Source organism: Sus scrofa, chromosome 3, assembly GCF_054392235.1.
Source record: "Sus scrofa isolate SSC_HxYL_T2T_F1_AM1 chromosome 3, Sscrofa_HxYL_maternal_Yorkshire_Landrace_v2.0, whole genome shotgun sequence".
Lineage (NCBI taxonomy): Eukaryota > Metazoa > Chordata > Mammalia > Artiodactyla > Suidae > Sus > Sus scrofa.
The window spans coordinates 99663167-99690627 of NC_139385.1; the positions used below are offsets into that span (position 1 = coordinate 99663167).

A 27461-nucleotide genomic window follows, 5' to 3' on the forward strand; every position below is an offset into this window, starting at 1 on the left:
TGGGAGTATTCCTTCTTCTTCAACCTTTTGAAAGAGTTTAAGGAGGATGGGCACCAATTCCTCTTTATATGTTTGATAGAATTCACCTGTGAAGCCATCTGGTCCTGGGCTTTTATTTGTAGGGAGTGTTTTTATGACCTCTTCAATTTCATTTCTAGTGATCGGTTTGTTCAGTTGGTCTGTTTCTTTTTGATTCAGTTTTGGCAGGCTGTAAGATTCTAGAAAATTGTCCATTTCTTCCACATTGTCAAACTTGTTGCCGTATAGTTGTTCATGGTATTCTCTTATGGTTTTTTGTATTTCTGCTGAATCCGTTGTGATTTCTCCTTTTTCATTTATAATTTTGGTTATTTGGGTTCTTTCGCTCCTCTTTTTAGTGAGTCTGGCCAGGGGTTTGTCAATTTTGTTTACCTTTTCAAAGAACCAGCTCTTGGTTTTATTAATTTTCTCTATTGTTTTTTGAGTCTCTATTTTATTGATTTCTTCTTTGATCTTTATAATTTCCTCCCTTCTGCTGACTTTAGGCCTTTTTTGTTCTTCTTTTTCTAATTCGTTTAGGTGGAGGGTTAAGTTGTCCATTTGGGATCTTTCTTCTTTTTTGAGAAAGGCCTGTATTGCTATAAATTTCCCTCTGAGCACTGCTTTTGCAGCATCCCATAGATTTTGAGAGGTTGTGTCTTCATTATTATTTGTTTCAAGGTAGTTCTAAATTTCCTTCTTGATTTCCTAATTGACCCATTGGTTTTTTAGTAGCATGTTGTTTAGTCTCCATGTAGTAGGTTTTTTCTCTTTCCCTTTCCCATGGTTGGTTTCTAATTTCATGGCATTGTGGTCAGAGAAGATACTTGAGATAATTTCTATGCTCCTAAATTTATTGAGGTTAGCTTTGTGTCCCAATATGTGGTCGATTCTTGAGAATGTTCCATGAGCATTTGAGAAGAATGTGTATTCTGCTTTTTTTGGATGTAGTGTCCTGAAGATATCAATTAAGTCTAACTTTTCTATTGTTTCCTTTAGGATCTCTGTTGCTTTATTGGTTTTCTGTCTAGAGGATCTGTCCATTGATGTGAGGGGGGTATTTAGGTCTCCTACTATGATTGTATTCTCATCAATATCTCCCTTTATGTCTGTTAATATTTGTTGTGTGTATCTGGGTGCTCCTGTATTTGGGGCATATATGTTGACAATAGTAACATCCTCTCCTTGGATGGATCCCTTAATCGTTAAGTAGTGTCCTTCTTTGTCTTTCTTTATGTCTTTTGTTTTAAAGTCTATTTTGTCTGATATGAGTGTTGCAACTCCTGCTTTTCTGTCATGTCTATTGGTGTGAAATATTTTTCCCCACCCTTTCACTTTCAATCTATATGTATCCTTTGTCCTAAGGTGAGTTTCTTGCAGGCAGCATATTGAAGGTTTTTGCCTTTTTATCCACTCAGCCAGTCTGTGTCTTTTGATTGGGGCATTCAGTCCATTGACATTTAAGGTGATAAGTGATAGATGATTATTTATTGCCATTTTGAACCTCGTGTTCCAGTTGATTCTATGGTTCTCCATTCTTCCTTTCTTTTTTTTTTTTGGTTGGATGGTCTCCTGTTATTATCTGCTTGATTTTTTTTTTTTCATTTTTTGCAAATGCAATATTTGGTTTTGTCTTGTGGTTGCTCTGTTTTTTAAGTATGCTAACCCCTTCCTATAATTGTGTGTTTTAGCCTGATGGTCCTGTAAGTTCAAACACTTCATTACTATATTAAAATTAAGAAGAGAAACATACAAACAAACAAAAAGGGTTATTTATTTCCTGACATCCCTTGTCCACATTTTATGGTTTTGATGACTCTTTTTTATTTTTTCTTTTTAATTTTATTTTGTTTGAGGCCTGTTCATGATTAAATCTGTATGCTGGCTTATTTGAGTGACTGCTCTCTGATTGCGGTTTCCTCAGTCCTAGTTCTTCCTCTTCTTCTTCTTCTTTTTTTTTTTTTTTTTCTTTTCTTTTTTCTTCCCTTTCCTTCCTTTCTTTTTGGTTTAGAGAAGCCCTTTCAATATTTCCTTTAACCTGGGTTTAGTGTTGCTGTATTCTTTAAGTTTTTGTTTGTTGGAAAACATTTTTATTTCCCCTTCTATTTTAAATGATATTCTTGCTGGATAGAGTATTCTAGGTTGCATATTTTTTCCTTTGAGCACTTTAAATATCTCTTGCCATTCCCTCCTGGCCTGTAGTGTTTCTGTAGAGAAATCAGCTGATAATCTTATGGGGGTTCCCTTGTAGGTAACATTCTGTTCTTCTCTTGCTGCCTTTAGGATCCTCTCTTTACACTAACTTTTGCCATTTTTATTATGATGTGTCTTGCTGTGGGTCTATTTGGGTTCAATTTGTTTGGGGCCCTCTGTGCTTCCTGTATCTTGAACCCAGTATCCTTTAGATTTGGGAAGTTTCCAGTGATAATTTCTTCAAATATATTTTCCATTCCCTTATCTTTTTCTACTCCTTCTGGAATTCCTATTATACATAGATTGGCCCACTTTATATTATCCCATAGGTCTCTTATATTACTTTCATGTTTTTTTTTTATTTAGTTTTCTGTCTGCTGACCTGATGGGGTGATTTCCATTATTCTGTCTTCCATTTCACTGATTCGTTCTTCTGCATTATTCATTCTGGTTTTTACTGCCCTTAGTTCAGTTTGTATCTCTGCAACTGAGTGTTCTAATTTTTCTTGGCTCCTCCTTATATTTTCTAGTTCCTTTCTGAGGGCATCTGCATTACTGTTCATATCTTCTCTTAATTCCTTCAGTATTTTCACTATTTCTCTTTTGAACTCCAGGTCTGTGAGACTGCAGAGATCTGTTTTATTGTTGACTGTTTTAGGTGAGTTCTCCTGTTGGTTTGACTGGGGGTGGTTTCTCAGCTTCTTCATCTTGCTTGTTGTTTTCTTTCTCCTGAGGGAGTTGTACTCTCCATGATCAGGTAGTGTTTGCCTTGTCACTGCCGTGGAATGTTTCCTGAGGGCTGGCATTGTTGGTCAATCTTTTTTGAGGCAGTGTGACTTTTCTGGAGTGTTGATGGGGCTAACAGTGTTTCTTTGAAGCAAAGGAGAGCTTCCTGAGGGCAGACAGGACTGGGAGGTCCACACCACAATGGTAGAAGATTTCACTTGGTCATGCAGAGCTTGCTCTGGTGTTTTTAGGCTGTGGGGTTCTTGCAGGGGGTTGGCAGTGTTGGGCAGCTGTTCCTCAGGAGTGCAGCACCCCCTGGGGTCTGGAACAGCTCTCTGGGTCACTGAGAACCTAAGAGGCTCTTCCCTGGGGCAGCCCAACTCAGAAGGGCGACCTGAGAATGTAGGCAGATCTTTTCACAGTCTGGCCAAGCTTGTTGTAGCTTTTCTGGGCTGCAGGGCGTCCTGCCTGGAGCTGGCAGTCCTATGCAGCTGATTCACTGTAGCTCGGCAACCCCTTGGGGCTTGGGCGGCTAGCAGGACCTCTGAAAACCCAAGAGGCTCCTCCCCATGGCAGCCCGACTCAGAAAGACCGTCCGAGAATTAAGCTGATCTTTTCACGGCCTGGATAGTCTTGTTCTAGCTTTTCTAGGCTGCAGGCCTTTTCTCGGGGGCTGGTGGTGTTTGGTGCTGCTCTGTGGAAGTGTAGCTCCTCCAAAGGGCAAGCAGGCCTGTCCAGGGACAGCCCCTGTGGTGGTAGGCTTCAGGGAATTGTTGAGGCCAGCCCTCCCGGATGGCAGGCAGCCCCAGGTCCGGCGAGAGGGTAGGGGGTGACGGGGGTGGGGGGAGGGGATGCACTGGGAAGCACAGCTTTCTTCTAGCTAGCGGGCCTATAAGCTTGCTGTGGCGTGGGGAGTATTCTATTGGGACCCAGCCCTTCTTCTCTCCCCTCCCCAGCACTGGCGCAGACCAGGCTCTTCTCCCAGGTTCCCTCTGATGTGGCTTTCCACTTCCCCGCCCCTAGAGTATTGCTCCCTTCCTCTGCGACTGCTTTGTTTTCTAGTCTCCCAGGCAGTCTCTCCCCCGTCAAGTTTGACAGACGGGTTTCTAGACCTCCCAAGCAGTCTCTGCTCCGCCCCGCCCCCCAGCCCTTCTCGGGAACTAACCTCCGGAGCCGAGGACTCGATGCCCAGCCCCCACCCAGGCGTCTTAATTTTTGGTGACTGTGCCCGTAGTTCAGATGGTCCGTTCGGTTCTTGATCGGCTTTTCAGTACTCCAACTTACTGCTACACTCTTCTCTGCATCTGGAGATTCCTCCGGTTCGTTTGATCTTTCCCCCGACTAGGTGACTTTCCAGGGTGCGGGATCCCTTTCTCCTCCTCAGCTCCCTTTCGGGAGCGCTCGTCCAGCTCGGGTTCACCTTCTCTCACTCTCCAATTTTCTCTTGTTTTGCCTAGTAATGTCACGAACTTCTTGCCGTTATTGGAGTTTAGGTTCTTCTGCCAGAGATTGGTTGCTGTTCTGTGCGAGTTTTTTGTTCTGTAGATGTGCTTTTTTTGTTGTATTTGTGGGAGAGGGTGAGCGTGTCCCCCTACTCTTCCGCCATCTTGTCCGCAAACCTTTATAAGTTCTTTTATTATTTTAAAAGATGGTAGATGGTTAAGCTTTTACTTTGACTCTTAGGCATTTAACAATCATTAGCATTTGAGGAAGCTTGGCATTAGATGTCTATGCATAGCATTCCAGAGAATCATCACTGTGCTTCCGCAAATGGCATGCCTATCTATGGCAACCCTGGGTGCCTAGGTTTGCACCTTGGTTCTCTTTGCTTTAATGCATATTCTGCTAAATAACTGCTCATAAACCACTTGGGGCCATGGGGTTCCTCTTTCTCTTATTCTTTAGAGGACATATCATGCTTGTACAAATGGCATGCCTATCTGCTCAGGTCCTGGGTGCCTAGACCAACGCATTATGTCCTCATTCAGCTGACCCTATGGATAATTTATGCCTTTAGTTCTTTTTTCTTAAGTTTAAGTCATTTACCAGCACTGGGACTGTTTTTTAAGCAGGAAGATGGGGCAAAGTAAAGCAGGACAAGATGGAATTTTCAGCAAAGAGGCTAAGAAAATATTGTAGAAACGTGTCTCGTGACACTGCATCCCCTTGGATACTAGTCAAGTTTGTTACTGCTGAGTCACAGTGGGAACTCCATTTCCAGCAACTCTTAATCTTGCACTTTTCTAAAAGTGTGAGGCAGAGTGGCCTCGGTGGCTTTCTCGGGGTGTTACGTCTGTCTTCCCTCTGACTTGTTAAGCTGTAGCTACTCTCCCACTCCTTTCCAGTTTTATCTTAGGCTTTTTTAGGTACCCATCCAATGGCTTTCTTCAGCTTATTTATGTTAACTCCCTGACCCCAGAAAGTTTTTGAATTTGTGATCTCTGTTGGAGTTGAGTCTTTCTCTTTCATTTGAGCTGGGTTGTTCTCCACATCTTGAACCGTTTGACTGGATTTTTTTCTTTGTCTGATTTTAAATTCACCCCGATACTTTGGCTTGTTTCTGTTACTCTTCTTCCTTAGCCAGAAATTTCCATAAAATTTTTTATTTTCTGGAGGCAGAAAGACTCAAAGAAAGTTGGAACTTCCTAAAATTGGAAGTTCTAGGAATCTTAGAAGTTATTAAACCTGGTCATAGATATGAGAGTATGACAGCCTATCTTAACATAAATTGGCACCAAACAGTTTTAAAAAATATATGTTTAAAGTACTTAGAATCATAATCCTGTAATAATAATTTTATAGCTGTTGTTAGTTTTATTTAATTTCAAAAGTAATAGCGAAATGGTCTTAATGCTGAGTATGCTTATGTAGTTTAAAAAAAAAAAAAAATCTGAGAGTTCCCCTGGTGACTTAGTGGTTAACAAACCTGACTAGGATTCATGAGGATCTGGGTTTGATCTCGGGCCTCATGTATTTGCAAAGTGTAGCAAGGGAAGTCCCTGACAAGGGATTTTAATCTCCAAAATATATAAAACAACTCATGTAGCTCAATATCAAACAATTCAATCAAAAAATGGACAGAACACACAAGGCCAATAGGCATATGAAAAAGTACACAACATCGCTAATGATTAGAGAAATTCAAATCAAAACTACCATGAGGTATCATCTCACACCATCAGAATGGCCACCATCACAAAGTCTACAAGCAGTAAAATGCTGTGAAAGGTGTGGAGAAAAGGGAATCCTCCTACATTGTTAGAGGGAATGTAAATTAGTTCAACCACTATGGAAAACAGTATGGAGGTTCCTCAGAAACTAAAAACAGAACGACCATATGATCCTGCAATCCCATTCCTGGGTATATATCTGGAGAAAATCGCAGTTAGAAAAGATACAAGCAATCCAATATTCACTGTAGCACTATGTGCAATTACGATTAACAGAACCCGACTAGCATCCATGAGGACATGAGTTCAGTCAGTGGGTTAAGGATCTGACGTTGCTGTGAACTGTGTGGTGTAGGTCACTGACGCAACTCAGATCCCACGTTGCTGTGGCTCTGGTGTGGGCTGGTGGCTGTGGCTGAGAGTGCGGCCCTAAAAATACAGAAAGAAAAAAAAGTCTGCAATTGGGTTGCTATGCCACTAGGTGGCATGGTATTTTACTGTTTCCTTAAAGATATTTGTAATCAAGTGTAAGTCGTCCAATCATTTAAAAAAATTAACACGTTTATTACATGTAAGAAACGCTAAACAAATTATTATTATCATCATTTGCTTTTTAGGTCTGCATCCACCTCATATGGAGGTTCCCAGGCTATGGGTCGAATCAGCTGCAGCTGCTGGCCTACACCACAGCCACAGCAACATGGGACCAAGCTGTGTCTGTGACCTATGCCACAACTCATGGCAAAGCTGGGTCCTTAACCCACTGAGTGAGGCCAGGGGTCAAACCTGCGTTCTGATGGATCCTTAACCACTGAGCCACGAAGGGAACTCCACAAATTCTTTAACAAAATACTTGGGTTTTAAAATGATATTTTTCTTAACTCTTGATTGTTTGTTTGTTTATTTATTTGTTTATTTCTCTTTTGTCTTTTTAGGGCCGCACCCACGGCATGTGGAAGTTCTCAGGCTAGGGGTCTAATTGGAGCTGTAGCTGCTGGCCTATTCCACAGCCACAGTAATGCCAGATCCGAGCTGTGTCTTCGACCTACATCTCAGCTCACGGCAAAGCCGGATCCTTAACCCACTGAGCGAGGCCAGGGATTGAACCGCAACCTCATAGTTCCTGGTCAGATTTGTTTCCACTGTGCCACAACGGGAACTCCATTGATTGTTTATTTAATCATAAATCTCAGATGAAGTTATACTCTGAGGCTTAAATTGATAACAAAACTTTCTTGGGAATTTGTTCTTGTTTGTTCCACGTTTGAGAATTCTGTTTGTCAATGGTTGTTTTCCCCCATAGTGAAATATAAGCTTTCCTTCAAATATTATTATTTTAGTTCTGCCGTACAGAAGGAACAGTAACAAAAAGAATGTTATAAAGATAGTTTGGAGTAGCTCTGCCTTTCTTTTCTCTGAAAGAGGAACTCCTGGGCTTACATTATTCTTAAGGTTTTATTTTTTTAATTTTGGAAAAGTAAACTAGTTCTTTTCTCCAGCTGAGCGCTGAAGGTAAGTTTAGAAACTTATGTTTTAATGAATTTCTTTAGAACTTTCTCTAGTTAGAAACTAGTTTTTAAAATAAATCTGCCTTGGAGTTCCTGTTGTGGTGCAGCAGAAACAAATCCGATTAGGAACCATGAGGTTGTGGGCTTGATCCCTGGCCTCGCTCAATGGATTAAGGACCCGGCATTGCCGTGAGCTGTGGTGTAGGCAGACGAAGTTCCAGTCTGCCGTTGCTGTGGCTCTGGTGTGGGCCGACAGCTACAGCTCTTATTAGACCCTCCATATGCCACAGGTACAGCCTTAAAAAGACAAAAGGATAAAATAAATCTGCCTTAATACTTAAAGTGATCATCTTTTTTTTTGCTTTTTAGGGCTACATCCCCGACACATGGAGGATCCCAGGCTAGGGGTTAACCCGAGCTATGGCTGCTGGCCTACACCACAGCCACAGCAATGCCAGATCCGAGCTACATCTGCGACCTACACCACAGCTCATGGCAACGCCGGAACCTTAACCCACTAATCGAGGCCAGGGATTGAACCCAAAACCTCATGGTTCCTAGTTGGATTCGTTTCCACTATGCCACAATGGGAACTCCAAGGATCCCACTGTAGTATCTGTGAAGATGCAGGTTCGATTCCCTGGCTTTGCTCAGAGGTTTAAGGATCTGTCATTGCTAAAAGGCTGTGGTATAGGTCACAGATGCAGCTTGGATCCCGTGTTGTTGTGGCTGTAGTGTAGGCCTGCAGCTGCTGCTCAGATTTGACCCATTGGCCCTAGGAACTTCCATGTGTCACAGGTGTGGCAATAAAAAGAAGAAAAAAAATTAAATACTCCTTAATTTGTGTTTTTGCAGAATCTTGGACTTGCTAATACCGCTTACGAACCGGGTCTGTGACACTGGACCAAACAAAGTGAGTCCTGTGTACTCGGCAGTGTTTGGAGGGCAAGAAGAGTGCCTGGAAATGTTACTTCAGAATGGCTACAGCCCTGATGCCCAGATGTGCCTTGTCTTTGGATTTAGTTCTCCCATGTGTATGGCTTTCCAAAAGGAGTAGGTATATTTGCTATATTTTTATTCTTTTTTGCTATATGGAGATAGGTGTCCAAATGACTTTCCTTTGTGATAAAATTTAACATTTATTATGAGAGCTAAATTGGTAACTTAAAAACAAAAACCAGACAAGAGCCATCTATGATGCACCTTATTCAGTTAAACTATAATGAAAGTGAGGTGATAATGTCAATTTTTTTCTTTCTGTCTTTGGCTCTGGATTATATTTTTGGTGTAGCACTTTTGAGAATACTTTCAATATATTAAAGTAAATGGAGAAGTTCCCTGATATCTTTGGTCTTCAAAACAATTTAAGAATTAAAATAAAGTTTATGTTATACAGTGAATGTGGCCTGAGGATTTAATGTATAATATGGTGACTCTCGTTGATAACACTGTATTATATAATTGAAATTTGCTAAGAGTAGAACTTAAATGCTCTCCAAAAAAAGTTAAATATATGAAGTGATGAATGTGTTAATTAAAGGGGAGGACCCTTTCACAATATATATGTATATCAAACCACCACATTATATCCTTTAAATATTTTATTTGTCAATTGCTGAGGGTAAAAAGATAAAAAAAGAATTAAAAATAACTTTGTCAGGATGATATTGACTGAGTTTCAGATTATTTACCATTTGAAGTTAGTAAGACTTGTTATGAGTCTAAAATAAAACTTTAGTTTTGAAGTTACTGCATTTTTAATGTATTTGGTATGTAGTACTTTCTGTAAGTCATACTAATTAAATTAAAAACTTTAAAAAAACACTTGTTTTGCTAATCTTCCATGATCCTATAAGTGGAATAAATGAATAATTATTCATATTAGCTTCTGGCAAAGTCTTATCTATATGACTCCTAAGATTTTAAAATAGATAGTAAGAATAAGGCTATGTGTAAGAAAAGCCATACTGAGTAAAATCTGTGGCCCATCCAATAATGGAATAAGTTGTACGGATAGATGCTATTTTTTTTTTTTTTCCATCCATGGATTCTTTTTTAAAAAAATTTTACTGAAGCATAGCTAACTTACAATGTTGTATTAATTTCCGATGTACAGCAAAGTGAATCAGTTATATATAGGTTTCTTTTTTCACATACAGGTTATTACAAACTATTGACTAGAATTACTTGTTCTATACAGTAGATTTTCCACTATATATATATATATATATATTTTTTTTTTTTTTTGGTCTTTCTAGGGCACCATCTGTTTTAACAGTGGTGTGTATGTTATTTCCATCCTCTTAATTCATCCTGCCCCTCCCCACAGTTTCCCCTGTTGTAACCATAAATTTGAGTTTGTAATCTATCAGTTTATTTCTGTTTTGTAAATAAGTTATTTAATATAATTTTTATTAGATTCTACATAAAGTGATATCCTTATATTTGTGTTTGTCTGACTTACCTCAATTGACACTGTTTTTAATGATATAAAAGAGGTTACAGGTTTACTTCAAGTTTCATTGGCTTTCTTAAATTCACCATTATGGACTGCTCACCATGATTTAACTTATTATACATTTATCAAAACCTTATTTGCTGAGCTTTTCAGTCTCTACCATTTTTTGCAGTTTGCTATGTGAAATAGTTCATTTTATTTGTTCTGAATTAAAGCTTCTAGGTATACACTGTACTCTTGAGTATTTCGGGTTTTGGTTAATATGAATATCTGGGATCTTTCATGATTTCGTAGAAATTCACTGTATACCTCCTTAAATTTGTCTTTCTAAACAGGGGAACCCTAATTTTTTTGGTTTACCGCCACTTGGACTGTACGGATGACTCTAGTTACTTCAGTTGTCTTTATACATCTCTGTCTCCATTGTATTTTATTACTAGGTCAGATTTGAACTTTTTTTTTTTTTTTTTTTTTTTTTTGCTTTTTAGGCTTGCACCTGTGGCGTATGGAGGTTCCCATGCTAGGGGTCAAATCAGAGCTACAGCTGCTGGACTACACCACAGCCACAGCAACACCAGATCTGAGCCACCTTTACAACCTACACCAAAGCTCACAGCAATGCCAGATCCTTAATCCACTGATCGAGGCCAGGGATCGAACCCGAAACCTCATGGTTCCTGGTCAGATTCATTTCCTCTGCGCCACAATGGTAACTCCATGGACATTTTCTTTTATTAGATCAGAATGTAATGGTTTTGTGTAGTTGCATGTCTGTGTGTCCAATATAGTAATAATCTGTTTTGGCCTTTATCTTACCTTTTGGAGGAATGATATTTTTGGTGGATCATAGCAACTGAGTTCATGCCTATTTATGTTGTAAGTGTAGTTTGAATTAAACATATTAAACCTTAGCAGTGCCCCCTTTAACCCCAAAACATCTTAAAATTGATGTTTTTCTGGCCTGAGAAATCAGGTAAATAGAAGCCTGTGGGCCAGAGGGTATGAGGGGAATCCCATAGAAGAGAAAGCTGGAGAAGGTGTTCTCCTAATTCTGTGTACAAACCTGCGTATGTCCAGAGACCACTCAAACTTTGGATGCATAGGGCAGACCCAAGTTGTTGAAAACAAGAGTTGAACTATCACCCAGGTCTCACGCCCCTGAGTGGTACATTTCGTGGGGCCAGCCCCAAAGTAGCAAAGACTTGAGAACTGAACCAGTGTTGGAACAACTCTCTGTGGAGTGAAAAAGAAATTGTAGTCTGAACCCAACTAGGCTGTGTGCCTGCTAAAACAAACACAATCAATCAGTATTCTTCAGAGAATTGTAGCAGAACACAGGACCCAGAGTCTACGTTATTACTCACGTTGTCTAGTATACAGTCTGAATTTTTACTTGGCATATGAAGAATCAGAAAAATAGGATTTTTGGAGGGAAAAGAGAATTAACAGGTATCAACCCTTAGATGATCTAGATGTTGGAAATATCAAATAATTGAAAACAGCTAGTATAATGGTGCTTAATGAGGTAAACACACTTAAATGGAAATGTAGAAATTCTCAGCTAAAAAAATAAAAACTAGAACCAAATGCACATTTTTTTTTTATTTTTTATTTTTTGCCTTTTTATTAGGGCCACACACATGGCATATTAAAGTTCCCAGGCTAGGGGTCAAATCGGAGCTGTAGTTGCCAGCCTATACCACAGCTACAGCAATGCCAGATCCGAGCTGTGTCTGTGACCTACACCACAGCTCATGGCAATGCTGGATCCTTAACCCACTGAGCAAGGTCAGGGATCCAACCCGCAACCTCATGGTTCCTCATGGTTCCTCGTTGGATTTGTTTCCACTGCACCAGTCCATTTGGGAACACCCAAATGGACTTTTTAAAACTGAAAAATATAATATCTGAAATGAAAAAATAACTATATGAGCTCCATAGCAGAATGGAATTGACAGGAAAGAGTCAGTTAACTTGAAGATGGATTGACAGAAGTTATCCAAACAGAAGAACAGAGAGAAAGAAGATTCAAGAGAAAAAAAGAAGAGGGCCTCAGGAGCCTATGGGACAGCATCAAAGGGGTTTACATTCGTGTCATTAGAGTCTAGAAGAGAGAAGAAAGAGGTTGGTGTAGAAAAATGTGAACTGAAAATGGACAAAATCTTCCCAACACTGGATAAAGACTAAGTTTATAGATTTAAGAAGCTCAATAAGTCCAAATAAGGTAAACCCAAAGAAAAGCATGCTCACAAATAATCAAACTTCTGAAACTAAAACTAAAAATAAAGAAGCAGCAGTGTGGTTTATGATGGTCTTTGGTCACTAACTAATGTAAACTAACTTTGGGGTTTTTTTTGCTACTCTTGCCAAGTTTGCTGTGTGAAGTGGCCGTGTAGAGCCTAACTGAAATCTCTTTTGGTGGCTTTAAAAGGGCTTTTCTTTCACGTGGGAACTTGTTAGACCTAATGAATTTTTAATTTGATAGGTTTTCAGTAAGAAAAGTAACTGGGAAATACTATCTGTTAGTTTATGGGGAAAAGCAAAAACATCAAAATACCTGTTTTATGAGGGTACATTCTCTTAGTCTCTTTTATTTTTTTGCCTGAGACCTATGTCAATAGACTTAATTTTGATACATCTTAGCCATTATTACCTACTTTATGGGTAATTAAATTGAAAGGGAAATGTTTCCTAAGGGGCTAAAAGGTGCTAGATCATAATCCCATATACTCACATTTAATGTGTGTATATAAATATAGTAGTACATTGCACAATTTTTGGCACATAGTAGAAAAATATCAAGGTTAATTCTCTTAATTTCTGGAAAAGAAATTCATCTTTTACCACTCTTTAGTTATCTAGAAAATAGCATCAGTTAAATTTTTAGCCTCTATATTATATTTATATAAACTAATGTCTGGTTCTTATTTGCATGTCATCACTGTACATGAAATGAGGAATCATTTAATTATTTTGGGACTCTGTAAAGCTAATCAAGCAAAACTTACTCTCCCAGTAGGTGTTGTTTTAATACATCAAGAAGGTAATATAGCCAGTGCCTGGGGAGAGAAATCAAAATTGAAAAATTTGCTAATTTTTTGTTATTTCTTTCAGTAGGTATGCATCTAAAAATTTGGCTTCTCTACAGTTGTGTACCTAAAATTAATTAGTTAGAATTTCCATTTGAAAAGCAAAGACAGCTCCTACGGCATACGGAGGTTCGCAGGCTAGGGGTCTAATCAGAGCTGTAGTCTCCGGCCTACGCCAGAGCAACAGCAACGCGGGATCCGAGCCACATCTGCAACCTACACCACAGCTCACGTCAACGCCGGGTCGTTAACCCACTGAGCAAGATCCCGAGTTGCTGTGGCTCTGGCATAGGCCAGCAGCTACAGCTCCAATTAGACCCCTAGCCTGGAAACCTCCATGTGCTGTGGGAGCAGCCCTAGAAAAGGCAACAAGACAAAAACAAAACAAAAAAAGCCCTTTTTTGTGCTATTTTTCCTTAACATTGTATGATGGAGTTCCCTGGTGGCCTAGTGGATAGGAACTCAGAGTTGTCACTGCTGTGGCTCGAGTTCAGTCCCTGGCCTGGGAATTTCTGTCCCTTAAAACAACCAATGTATGATTTCCTTTGTTACATTTGCCAATTACTAATAAGAATTTGAGTTTGGGTCACAGTAATGATACCAGGGAACTTGGAAGCTTCCATTTTCTAAAATTAACTATTACTCAGATTTTTCAGAGATTTGGTAATAGATAAGTTTAGTGGTATGAGTTTTGAAGTTTTATTATATAGCAACAATGTATTGTTACAACAGTGTTAGTTTGGTGTAAGATTGTTGTATTGAAGATTTAATCAACACTTATGCTGACTTTAGGTGTTAATGAGTCATAAACTTCTTTTCTTATTTGTATGTTTTCTGGTATTTCTCTGAGATCTAGAAATTTAGTATTCATGGCCTTTCTTGCCTGTTGGCCTGCTATGTTTTAGTGAACTTATCTGCTTTTACAAATAGTATAATTAATATTGAGGTGATGAAAATAATAAATATAAATAATGCCTCTGGGTTTTAAGTTTTTCCTTCTTTATTGTTTTATTCAGCTAATTTAATTTTTTAGCTCAGGTATCCCTTGGAGAGGATAAACTTCCATTTACAGCAGTGACTTTTAGTGTTTCTCACCACCCCGAGGCATGATGGAAAGGTGTCTTTTCTCCTTCTCCGCTGTTTAAAAGCGGTCTTTGTCCTTTAGGGCTAAAAGTTAACACCTTCAGTGACAAAATGCCAGGCTTTCAAGGGCATAGCTGGGTAATTCAACTCATATGAGAAACTATAAGAAAAAGACTTTAACTAGAATGGGTGAAAGAATAGGGAAGTTGAGAAATTTCAGGACAAATTTAACAAATACAAATGCCTGGTGTATTTTATATATATATATATATATATATATATGACTATAAAAGCTCATGGCTTAGCTGACCTTATTTTGTCTGTCTTTCTGATTGATACTAGTCATTGTTATCCCATTGGTTTCATGAAAATAATTGTGTCCGTTCTTGTCATCATATAACACATGGATACATCTGATGGAACCTAATGTCTTTATTTTATTTGCAGCTGATGGCTGAAAATCATTCAGTAAAACTTAACTATATGATATTTTGGTAATTCAACTAATAAGTTGATTAGATATTTTGTTGGGTAATTGAAAATAAAATGATCAAGATATTTGCCCATTTCTGTTTGTTTAAAAGAAACTTTGTTGGAGTTCCCATTGTGGCTCAGTGGTTAACGAATCCAACTAGGAACCATGAGGTTGCGGGTTTGATCCCTGCCCTTGCTTAGTGGGTTAACGATCCGGTGTTGCTGTGAGCTGTGGTGTAGGTCACAGATGCGGCTCGGATCCCACGTTGCTGTAGCTCTGGCGTAGGCTGGCAGCTACAGCTCCGATTAGACCCCTAGCCTGGGAATCTCCATATACCATGGGAGCGGCCCTAGAAAATGCAAAAAGACCCCCCCCCCCAAAAAAAAGGAACTTTGTTAACATGCTGAATTTCCTTTTACTGTGCTTCTTTTGTCTGGGCACTGTTTCTGTGCACATTTTTGAACTTCAAAGAGCAGAATGCTGGAAAATGTACAGGTTCCCAAATAAGGTCTACACATTGAATTGTTAGTTTTTAAATTTCTGTTTCTTCATGTCTTATGATTTTTACTGTTTATATATTGTAGAGTCTCTGAATATGTCATGGCTAGTTCTTGGTATTTATGTGAAATAGGAGGGACTATTTCTTTTTAGTCTCTAGGACTTGAAGAGATTCTCCATCAGAGATTGAAAGAGAATTTGTGTTAACTGTTAAGAGAAATACATGCATATGTTCATGTAATTTATGTTTTAGCCAAAGTTTTGTCTAAACCTCAGGGTCTATTCTCAGTGACATGTAATAATCAAGGTCATGTAGAGCATGAAGTTGCTTGAGTTTCTGTAACTTGTACATATATTTGAGACCTTCTTAATATCCTTTGCAGGAGTTCAGCACATGCTGACAAAGTTTTATGATCCTCCAGTTTATTTTGTGTTTATTATTCACCATATAAGTGGTAGTTTTGTTGGAAAAGGTTTTATAATGTAGCAACAGGGATTTTCATAAGTCTTTTAGGAATGTGTTCTTATCCCATTTAACACAAGGCAGTGTGATAATTAGAAGAAGTTTAGAGTTGGGTCTTTTAAATTATGCTTTGTAGAATACTCATTCTGTACATTGTTAACAGATTTTCCACAAGATAAAGAGTTTCTTAGTTCATTAAGCTTAGGAAACACAGGGTTAAGCAATGATAAATAGTTTCTTTCCTGGATGGCTTCTAAGAATTTTTCCTATGGTAATGTGTTTTATGAACTCCTAAGAGGGTGACTCCTAAGAGGGTCAGCGTATTCAGATTAACGATTGGATTAATTGCTTTAATTTTAAAGGTACTTCTGAATGGTATCTGGAGGTTGAAGAAAAACTTTTAAGCATATAATTTGAACATGTAACTGGTATACTATTTATCTTTTTGCCTTTTCTAGGGCAGCTCCTGTGGCATATGGAGGTTCCCAGGCTAGAGGTCTAATCGGACCTGTAGCCGTCGGCCTACACCAGAGCCACAGCAACGTGGGACCCAAGCCTCATCTGCAGCCTACACAACTGCTCAAGGCAACACTGGATCCTTAACCCACTGAGCAAGGCCAGGGATCGAACCCGCAACCTCAGGGTTCCTAGTCGGATTCGTTAACCACTGAACCACAACAGGGACTCCTCTAGTGTACTGTCTGACTTCATCCTATATTTCTCTTTTTAGGATTAGCATATGTTATATGGAGTTTCTCAGATTTTTATTATTTTTCATGTAGATCATTTTCAGGGACTGGTTTCCATGCAACCTGCTTTGGGAAACATAGGTCTGGGCTTAGAATAATTCTCAACCTGACTATTTCATGAAATTTTTGGTATTTATAATATGGAGAAGATACTTCAGGTGTTTGCTATTTCATAGTCTCTGTTAGTTTTTGCTTTGATACTATTATCCCAGTTCTAACAATTACTAGCTTTGTGACTAAGCTTTGGTTTTTGCATCTAGAGTGGAGATGGTAATAAAATATACTTCTTACAGTTATTGTGAAGATTAAGGCAAATCTTCCATGTAACACAACTAAAATTAATATACTGCCTGGTACAGAATAAAAACTCAATAAAGCTTGTTATTATAGGGAATTGTATGTACAGATATTCCTCTCACATTTAGAGATGGATGGTGTATCTGTGACCTCGTTCTTAAAATTTTTGAAGCATGAGCTACATGTCTAGGTGCTATATTTGAAACTTTAATAAGAAAGCCTCTTGGTTTTGTAGTTTTTTTCTAAACAGAAAACAGCTAGAGAACTCTCTATAGTACTTAATCTAGCAGGGTGCATTTAGGGCTCCCATTTACCTTTGTATTCTATAGCACAAATATGTCCTCTTTAAGAGCTAAAGTATTTATGATTAGGCCATCGATCGTTTCAGATTGCTCAGGGGAGGAACTGCACCAGTCTCTGAATTGAACATGTAAACACACAAACGTTGAAAATTAAAAGTCTCCTTAAGAATTGTGTCACATTTGTAATGAGGAAATATCTTGAGCTTTTCCTACAGTTTACCTACATGTTTATTGCAGCGTGTTCAGCAGTCCAAGTCGTGTATTACTTGTCTGTTCAAGTGGAATCAGCAAGTAATATCTGAAGGCAAAATAATGAGAGAGCCTAGTTAAATGAGGTTAAAGTGGTTCAAATAAATTGGTGGTAACTGTTTAGAACCGTGAGTCAGAAGTATATCCTTTAGTATCTCTTTGCAGGACTGTTGGCAACCAGTTCTTTCAGCTTTCCTGTATTTGAAAACATCCAGAAGAAAACATACATAAAGACCTCTTTTTAAGAACATTGATAATGATGGAGTTTCTGGAAGAAATAGAAATGTATGGTAGACAGATGACAAAATTATTTTCATAAATAAAGTTTAGAATTGTAGATTTTTCATTTCCAATTGCTATGCAAATTATTAATAACGATAATTACTGTTTATTCTTTTAAATGAAGAAAAGCACAAATTGGAGAACAAATGAAATAGATTTACCACAAGGGCTAGGTGACATTTAAATATGTATATAGTGTCTTAACTACTTTAAAATGTTGATTTCAAGTTCTATACATAAGTCCCCAGAGGTAGTTGGATGACGATGACGCTGGTTTAAATGCTTTAAATGTTTTATATTTGTTTTCACTGTTATTTTTTATGACTCTTAATTATTTATATTCTATAATACTGTGATTAATGAAGTATTTCTTTTTATTTCTAGTTATTTAAGATAACGTTCATGGCAGTTTCAGGAGACTAATTTTATTCTTGCATATTTTCTTTCACAGTTGTCTACATATAGGGCTTTGTTACAGTTAAAAATTATATCATAAACATTTTTTAAATGTCACACAACCATCAACATTTTATTTTTTTATGGCTGTCATATTTTGTACTTCTTTAAACATTTAGGTAATTTCTGTCTTTTAAAAGTCTGTTATAGGAGTTCCCATTGTGGCTCAGCAGGTTAAGAACCTGACTAGTATCCATGAGGATGCAGGTTTAATTCCTGGCCTCACTCAGTGGATTAAGTATCCAGTGTTGCTGTGAGCTGTGATGTAGGTCACAGACTTAGCTTGGATCCTGTGTTGCTGTGGCTTTGGCTGAAGCTCCATTTCAGCCGTTAGCTGGGAATTTCCACATGCTGTAGATGCAGCCCTAAAAACCAAAAAAAAAAAAAGGGGGTGGGGGAAGTCTGTTATAGATAATACTATATATATATTTAAGCAAATAGGATATAATTTCTTTTGATTTTGTCTCCTTCATAAATTCCCAAAATTTATATTTATTATATTTTATTTTAACTTGTATGGTGTTTTACTTTACGTCTTTTATTTTACACATATTTACATAGTGCTAGTTCTGTGTGTCAGAAAGTTTAGGTAAAATGCTCAGAATCACAGAGCTAGCAGGTCAGTCTCCCAAAGCAATAGAAATTAGAGCAAAAATTAACCCATGGGACCTCATCAAACTGAAAAGCTTTTGCACAGCAAAGGAAACCAAAAAGAAAACAAAACGACAACTTACAGAATGGGAGAAAATAGTTTCAAATGATGCAACTGACAAGGGCTTAATCTCTAGAATATATAAGCAACTTATACAACCCAACAGCAAAAAAAACAATCAATCAATGGAAAAATGGGCAAAAGACCTGAATAGACATTTCTCCAAAGAAGATATACAGATGGCCAACAAACACATGAAAAAATGCTCAACATCGCTGATTATAAGAGAAATGCAAATCAAAACTACCATGAGATACCACCTCACAGCAGTCAGAACAGCCATCATTAATAAATTCACAAATAACAAGTGCTGGAGGGGCTGTGGAGAAAAGGGAACCCTCCTGCACTGCTGGTGGGAATGTCAACTGGTACAGCCACTATGGAGAACAGTTTGTAGATAACTTAGAAATCTATCCATAGAACTTCCATATGACCCCGCAATCCCACTCTTGGGCATATATCCGGACAAAACTCTACTTAAAAGAGACACGTGCACCCGCATGTTCATTGCAGCACTATTCACAATAGCCAGGACATGGACACAACCCAAATGTCCATCGACAGACGATTGGATTTGGAAGAGGTGGTATATATACACAATGGAATACTACTCAGCCATAAAAAAGAATGACATCATGCCGTTTGCAGCAACATGGATGGAACTAGAGAATCTCATACTGAGTGAAATGAGCCAGAAAGACAAAGACAAATACCATATGATATCACTTATAACTGGAATCTAATATCCAGCACAAATGAACATCTCCTCAGAAAAGAAAATCCTGGACTTGGAGAAGAGACTTGTGGCTGCCTGATGGGAGGGGGAGGGAGTGGGAGGGATCGGGAGCTTGGGTTTATCAGACACAACTTAGAATAGATTTACAAGGAGATCCTGCTGAATAGCATTGAGAACTATGTCTAGATACTCATGTTGCAACAGAAGAAAGGGTGGGGGAAAAACTGTAATTGTAATGTATACATGTAAGGATAACCTGACCCCCTTGCTGTACAGTGGGAAAAAAAAAAAAAAAAAGAATCACAGAGCTAGTAAGCAGCTGAGCCATCTGGCTCCAGAGTCCCAGTTCTTGTAACTTTGCTCTAACACTTCTTTTGATACATTTTGCCAGTTAGCTCTCTCAAAAAAGGGTTGCACTTATTTTCAATCATTCTGACCACAAGTTAACAGTATTGGATGATAATTTTTTTAAGTAATTCATTAAGTATAAAATGATATATTTTTATTCTATAAAAGCTCTTGATAAAGAAGATTAATTGAAAAATCTAAGGCTATAAGTTAAATTTTGTTCCATTAAAAAAAAAAACAAACTTTTCTGTATGATTGTTTTTTAGCATTAGAAATTTAAATGTAAAAGGGAAACAGACTAATGCTGATGCTGGAGGAAGTGGTATCTTGGAGTTTCAAAGACGGAATAATCAATTTTTAGGGACTGATTGCACTGTTTCATTAACTTTACCAAGTATTTTGTAGTATAGATATTTAATTGTACAAAAAAAAGTCACAGTTTGAGAAGAGTTTTCTATTTGTCAGTGATAATTTAAAAATTTATATTAAGATAAATGTTTTAAATTCTAAGGGCAGGATTTGTTTATTGTTGAAAATTAAAAATAATGCAGAAAGGTGTAAATTGAAAAATAAAACTATCCCCTTCCTTTAATCCCCGTCTTAATCCAACTAGACATGAAAAAACCATCCATGGTCACATCTGCTATTATTATTTTCCAGTGGTTAACTACTATTGTTTGTAAGAATTATTATTTTAATTTAAAATTAAGTCTAACTTTTCTCTTCTCCCCTCTCCTTCTCCTCCTTTCTGTTCCCTTCTTTCCTTCCTTCCTTTTTTTGTGGTGGAGCTGTGAGTTCTTGGGAATTGTGAATATTCTTTTGAAATATGGAGCCCAGCTAAATGAACTCCATTTGGCATACTGCCTGAAATATGAGAAGTTTTCAGTATTTCGCTACTTTTTGAAGAAATGTTGCCCATTGACACCATGGAGCCACATATCTGAATTTATACATCATGCAGTTAAAGCACAGACAAAATATAAAGAATGGTTGCCATCTCTCCTGCTTGCTGGATTTGACCCACTGAACCTACTCTGCAGTTCTTGGTAAGAAACTCTGCCATTGTGGACCTTACCCAACCTTTTTTAAAATTCTATTTTTATTAGATTATAGTTGATTTACAGTGCTGTGTCAGTTTCTGCTATACAGCATAGTCACCCAGTCATATATATGTGTGTGTGTGTGTGTGTGTGTGTGTGTATGTGTATTATGAATACAATTAAATAGAATTGTATTTATATAATTATATAATTTTTTTTCTCATACTATCTTACCCTTTTTGAGTGAATGTACTGCCTTTAAATTCTCCTGATTTCTCAAGATCTCTGTGTTGGGAGGAGGGTATTACTATGTGTGTGTGTTGACTGTGATGGCTAGGTTGGGGTGAAGGAACTGGGGAGGGGTGCTGATAGTGAGATCCAGTGTAAGGATAGAGTCATAGGAAAAGGTCAGAGGTGGCTGGAAGAGAGTAGAAAGGAATGGGTGCCAGTGAACCTTCCTGAGAGGGGTATTTTTTCTTCTTAGGCCATCCCTTATGCTGCTGCTAAAATGCCTATGACAGAATATTTGTAACTGCTTTGGAGATTTCAGTCATCCCTTAGTCAACTAGATTGAGTACTTCTATTCCATAGCATCCTTGTCTGTTTGAGCTTTTTCTCCCTCAGTAAATACTGATTTCTGAAGTAGCTGAGGCTGTAACTGTTTACCTCAGGTGGTTTCTCAGAAGGGCAGCCCCCTATGAGTGATTATATGAAAATTGAGTCAGGACTTTTCTAGGGCAAGAAGATAAAAACTATTTCTATCAGCCTTTGTAAAAGTTTAAAGTGTCTAGATGAGCTGAGAATTGTGGCAGTGAGAGAACTCTTTTGGCCTGATATTTCGACTCTAATGAGAAATAGAATAAACATCCCCAGGAATATAGAAAACATATGTATTTTATAAAATTTCAATTAAAAATCTAGATTTCATTGTGTGCTTCAAAAAGTATCATTCACTAAAATAATGTTTAGGCAAATACTGAGATCTTAGATTTCAGCAGAAAAGTGCTTTGATACCTTATTATTTGCATTTTGCTTTTCTTAAGAGGTCCTCTTTGGAGTTCAGGCAGGCAATGCCAGTGGTTTCTGCTCATAAATTTAGTTTGCAGTTCTGTGACTCCATCTCCCACCTGGTGGCTTCCATCTGTATGTGAAGAACAGATCTTTATTTGGCAGGATGTCACTATCTCATCTTTTTATTTTGCCTGCCCTAATGAAGAATTCAAGAATTTTCACTAAGTAGAGGTTTTATGCTTAGGCCTGTGTTCCCTTTCTGATACCGAGTGTTTCAGATATGTGGTTTATAAGGAAAAACTGCTTTGTGGTATGTGGTTTGAGGAATATAGAAGTAAAAGCAAAGTTTAGATACATGTTTTGATCTCCAATTTATTTTTTGCTTATAGTTTACAACAGGTTGAGTCCCTGATTGTATTTACTTCTTTCTCTAACACCTGATTAATAGAGTTATCTGTCAGATACTGTTGCAATTCCCTCTATACCATTTCAGTAAATTTTCACAGGAGTTCCTGTTCTGGCTCAGCAGGTTAAGAACACAACTAGTATCTGTGAGGATGCAGGTTCAGTCCCTGGCCTTGCTCAGTGGGTTAAGGATCTGGCTTTCCTGTAAGCTGTGGTGTAGGTCACATATGCAACTAGAATCTGATGTTGTTATGGTTGTGGCTTAGGTCGGCAGCTGCAGCTCTGATTTGACCCCCAACCTGGGAACTTCCATGTGACGTAGGTGTTGATGTTAAAAAAATAAAATAAATAAATAAATGAAATTTCACAAAAATCCATTATATCTTTATTTATTCATTTGCTTTTTTTTTTTTTTTCTCCTTTTATTTGCTTTTGTTCTATCTGAGCTCCTGACAGCTGGCAGCAGTTGCCTCTCACCATTCTAGGAATCATACCCCAAATGCTACTGGAAATCTAACCAACACATGGGGTAACTATGCACAGCCCTGACAGTATGTTCCATTTTCTCTGTCGCTACACTTAATTCTTATTCCCAAGGCACCCATTTTCTTCTCAGACACATCCGTTGTGTTTGTCTACTGAAGCTGACTCAACTCCTTATTACGTGCCCATTACATTCAGTCTTCATGCTCCATTCTGGTTTCTAGTTTATTTCTTTAACCAACACTGCAAATATTGCCTTATACACTGCAATATTGCAATTTTAAGTTCTTTACTATTAACTCATTTAATATAGAATATAGTAGATACTATTATCCTCATTTTATAGAGGAGGGAATTGATGCACAAGAGTGTTTAACATACTTGCCCAAGCTCACACGGCTAGTTAGTGCTGGAGCTTAGATTTGAACCCAGGCTGTTTTGTAGTGTGGCTCAACTCTACCTTTGAAAACACTGTGCTATGCTGCCTTAGCCCTGAGTATCCCCAGGGGTGCTGTAGTTTTATCTCTTAATTTTAGGTACCTTAATCCCTTGTCTAACCTAGAGGGATTTGGACCAACTTTACTTACTCCTTCCTACTCCCAAATTAGAGAACCTCTGCAAGGAAGAAATTAAATGCATTCTCTTTTCCTTTCCCCTTCAGACAACTACATAGACTGCTGGAAGGAGAGGGAATTATTTTTCTTTGTTCTCCCAGAAGGCCTTGTAAAATATACATTCCTATCCCTAGTTTTGATAATGGGGCCCCCTTCCCCCTCATGTGACTAGCCCACATGTGAGAATTTTTGTGGTAATAAGCCACTGGATTTGTGTTATATTTATTGGATGTGTTAGGATAAAAAAAAAGAGTTAAGAACCAGTAAACTACAAATTATTTTGTAACAAGTTGTAAAACTTTCAGCTTTCTGAATTGAGAATGCAAACTGCATGTATCTTACTCCGAAGGAGTGACTTCAGTTATTTCATAGTTGTTAGAAAAAATACAATGGAAGGAGTTCCCGTCGTGGCGCAGTGGTTAATGAATCCGACTAGGAACCATGAGGTTGCGGGTTCGGTCCCTGCCCTTGCTCAGTGGGTTAACGATCCGGCGTTGCCGTGAGCTGTGGTGTAGGTTGCAGACGCGGCTCGGATCCCGTGTTGCTGGGGCTCTGGCGTAGGCCGGTGGCTATAGCTCCGATTAGACCCCTAGCCTGGGAATCTCCATATGCCGCGGAAGCGGCCCAAGAAATAGCAAAAAGACGAAAAAAAAGAAAAAATACAATGGAAAATTTCACTTTGGCAATGAAAATGCTTAACATGGTCAAATGTTTGTTCACTGATCTTTTATTGAATGCATAAACCAGTGTTTACGCTGAGGATAAATGTTTCGCTTTCTTTGATCAAATTTTCAAAGAGCTGTTATAAAAAAAATTATCCCATAAAAATTCTAGTATGTTAAAATGAATTTTTGTTGTATCATATTTATATCACATTTAAGTCTGTTGCTTAGTCCTTGTCATGTAAATTTTAAGTGTCTTTCCTAGGTATTGCTTGTCTTAAACAGTCTTTAAAAATGCATCTGGCTGAATCATTGCTTGTCATAATATAATCTACAGTGTCAAAGTATTTTTTTCAACTTTAAATGCAAGACTAGGTTTCCCTCCTACCCCCAATGTATTAGGCAAATAATAGAAAGTAAATGTCAGAGTTCCCATCCATCGTGGTGCAGCAGAAATGAATCTGACTAGGAACCATGAAGTTGCAGGTTCAATCCCTGGCCTCGCTCAGTGTGTTGGGGATCCAGCATTGCTGTGAGCTGTGGTGTAGGTCGCAGTCTCAGCTCAGATCTTGAGTTGCTATGGCCATAGCCTGGGAACCTCCATAGATGTGACCCTAAAAAGCAAAAATAAATAAATAAATAAATAAGGAACGAGAACCAGGTTATCTTTGGTGGGAGTACCTATAAAGTCAAGGATATTGTTTGCCTTTGAATATATTTTATCACTTCATTTATTCTCAGTATTTCCTGATAAATTGAGACTTTACTGAGAGCTTCTTGAGAAGTAAAATGTTTCCCAAGGCATTATGTAAATTTTCATATTAGAGAATTAAGAATTTGGGAAATAATTTCCATACTCTCTAATCAGTTATTTCAGGGATACTTTGACCTTGAATTACAAGAAAGATGTCTTTGAGATGATAAGTTTAGAGTATTGTTCAGTTTTCCTTTCCTTCTGTTTTTTTTGTCCTTGCTCAGTAATGTCTCCAAAAAAGCAACCTTGTAAAAAATTTCTGTTTTTGAAGTAATCACCTGAGACCCTAATCATTTATTTTTGTTCAAACAATGTGATGGTAAGGGAGTATCTAATTGAGTACAGGATGAGTAGTCTTGTTAGAATATAGAGTTCTCTTTGAGCTTCAACTGAATTTCATGTGTATGTTATAAGGCCCCCTGAGAATGTAATACTGAAAATTTCAAATCAGTTCTAGTAATATCAAATATTTATATAACACTTTATAGTTTTACTATATTGTCTCTATTATTTCCATGAATAGTCCCCAGAAACATTCAGGTTAAGTATCATTCTCATTTTAGAGACCAGGATCTAGGGCTTAAAGAATTTAGTCAGCATATTTGTAAGTAGTAGAGGTGGTATTATAAATTAGAACATTTTTAAGATCAGTGCTCTTTCTATTCGGATTCAGGTGCTTATAAAACTTGGGAAGTCTCTTTTGGGTGGGTTGGTAGGAAATCTGACATTATTTTGAAAAAACAGAGGAAAGAACTGTCTGTCCTCAACACTGTATTTCAGTCCTTAACGACAAAACTTATTTTGGATGATCCTTTAGAGCTGCATTTATAATAGGGACCGTTCTTACAGGAGAACAGTTACAGTACAACCCTGGGAGTTGGGCAGAAACAAACCATCTCTTCTGTAGACTAAGTTTTGGGATCTTTGGGTGTCTGGGCTTTATCCTTTCAGGACTGTTAAATTTTGTGTTAAATTGGTAAGGAAGACCAATCTAGATTTGGCAAGATGGTCCAGTTGGAAGTAGATAATGGCACATCAGCTGATAACAGTGGTGTGAAGGCTGTATTTTCTTTTTTGCCTTTTTAGGGCTACACCCACAGTATATGGAAGTTTGCAGGCTAGGGATCGAATCAGAGCTGTAGTCGCTGGCCTGTACCACAGCTACAGCAATTCTGGATCTGAGCTGTGTCTATGACCTACACCACAGCCCACAGCAACGCCATATCCTTAACCCACTTAGTGAAGCCAGGGATCAAACCCTTGTCCTCATGAATACTAGTCAGGTTCATTACTGCTGAGCTGTGATTGGAACTCCCAAAGCTGTCTTTTCTTACCACTGCTGCTAGAGAATAGGAAGGTAGGTTTCTGCCCTCTGCAAGAGTAGAAACTCCAGTGGTGTCTGTTGGACAGCTGCACAGTCACTTGGGTTTTCTGTAATCATCTGTAGATGGTTTTTCATATCCACTGAACCTGCCTCTAGTTACACAAATATTTTCTGTGCTACAGTTCTCAGTCTTCCGCATTAAGATGTTGTAAGAATAGGTATGTGTTATTTTTTTTCAGGGTGAACCCTTGGTGTATTTTGTGTCTAATAGTATGTTAACGTCTTGCCAATATAGGATTGACTCAGTTAGCGATGACGTCCTTATCTTTACTTTGGAATTTACTAATTGGAGGAGACTTCCTCCAGCTGTTGAAAAGATGCTCTCTGCTCGTGCTTCAAACTCCTCTTGGGCTCTGCAGCAACATATTGGTAAGAAAGTACAATTTTCAAAAGTATTTCAGTGCTTTTTCTTCTCTTCCTTCTCTAGCTATGTTTTAATTGTAAGTGATAAGAGTTGTTGGAGAACATGTATTAAATTGGGCATCATTTGCGTTTTCTTTATGTGGGGAAAGAGTGGGACTGTGGGGAAGATCACAGTAATTTCCTTCAACAAAAATCATATCTGGTTTTGTACGTTTAAGGGGTATTTAAAGAAAAGCAAATATTTACTGATATTTTAATGATATCCTTTTATTTTCAGTAAGAGTTATGCAAACAAAAGTTAAGTCCTAAAAAATCTTGTTAGTGACTAGTTTGTGGTCAGAAAAATGCTAAGTATAATTTTCCTCTTTGAAGTGTGTCCTCTCTTTAATATTTTATCATCTCTAAAAGTATAGCCATTCTTTATTTTCATCCTGTTCTTACTAAGTGTATGACAGTGTATTGGTATGATACAGTTATGAAGGTGAGCTGGGTAGAAACTCTGTGAACTGACTGGTATTTTTTATTTTACTTATAAAATTTATTTATTTTATTTTAAAATGTATTTTATTTTATTTTATTAGTCTTTTCCAGGGCTGCACCCTCAGCATATGGAGGTTCCCAGGCTAGGGGTCTAATCGGAGCTGCAGCCACTGGCCTATGCCAGAGCCACAGCAATACCAGATCCAAGCCTTGTCTACAACTTACACCACAGCTCACAGCAACTCCAGATCCTTAACCCACTGAGTGAGGCCAGGGATCGAACCTGCAACCTCATGGTTCCTAGTCGGATCCGTTAGCCACTGAGCCACAACTGGAACTCCTGATTGGTATTTTAAATGACTATTCCAAAATAAATTATCAACTTAATCTCACTTTTTTTTTTTTTTTTTTTTTTTTTTTTTTTTTTTTTGCTTTTTATGGCTGCATATGCAG

The 27461-nt window shown here is 38.0% G+C and overlaps 1 protein-coding gene and 1 long non-coding RNA gene across 11 annotated transcripts in view; both read left to right on the forward strand.

Annotated features, from left to right (window-relative positions):
• Nucleotides 1–27461, forward strand: part of ASB3 (ankyrin repeat and SOCS box containing 3) — a 111615-nt gene that overhangs the window by 63652 nt on the left and 20502 nt on the right. For 3 of the 10 annotated variants that reach the window (XM_085015667.1, NM_001205042.1, XM_005653041.4), the window contains 3 exon segments: nucleotides 8471–8668; nucleotides 20601–20858; nucleotides 26401–26534. In XM_085015667.1, the coding sequence (XP_084871793.1) occupies nucleotides 8471–8668; nucleotides 20601–20858; nucleotides 26401–26534 (590 nt within the window). 10 annotated transcript variants of the gene reach the window in all.
• LOC146404803 (uncharacterized) lies at nucleotides 10409–18073 on the forward strand. Its single transcript, XR_014841960.1, has 2 exons — nucleotides 10409–11716; nucleotides 15038–18073. It is a non-coding gene; the product is annotated as an uncharacterized LOC146404803 (long non-coding RNA).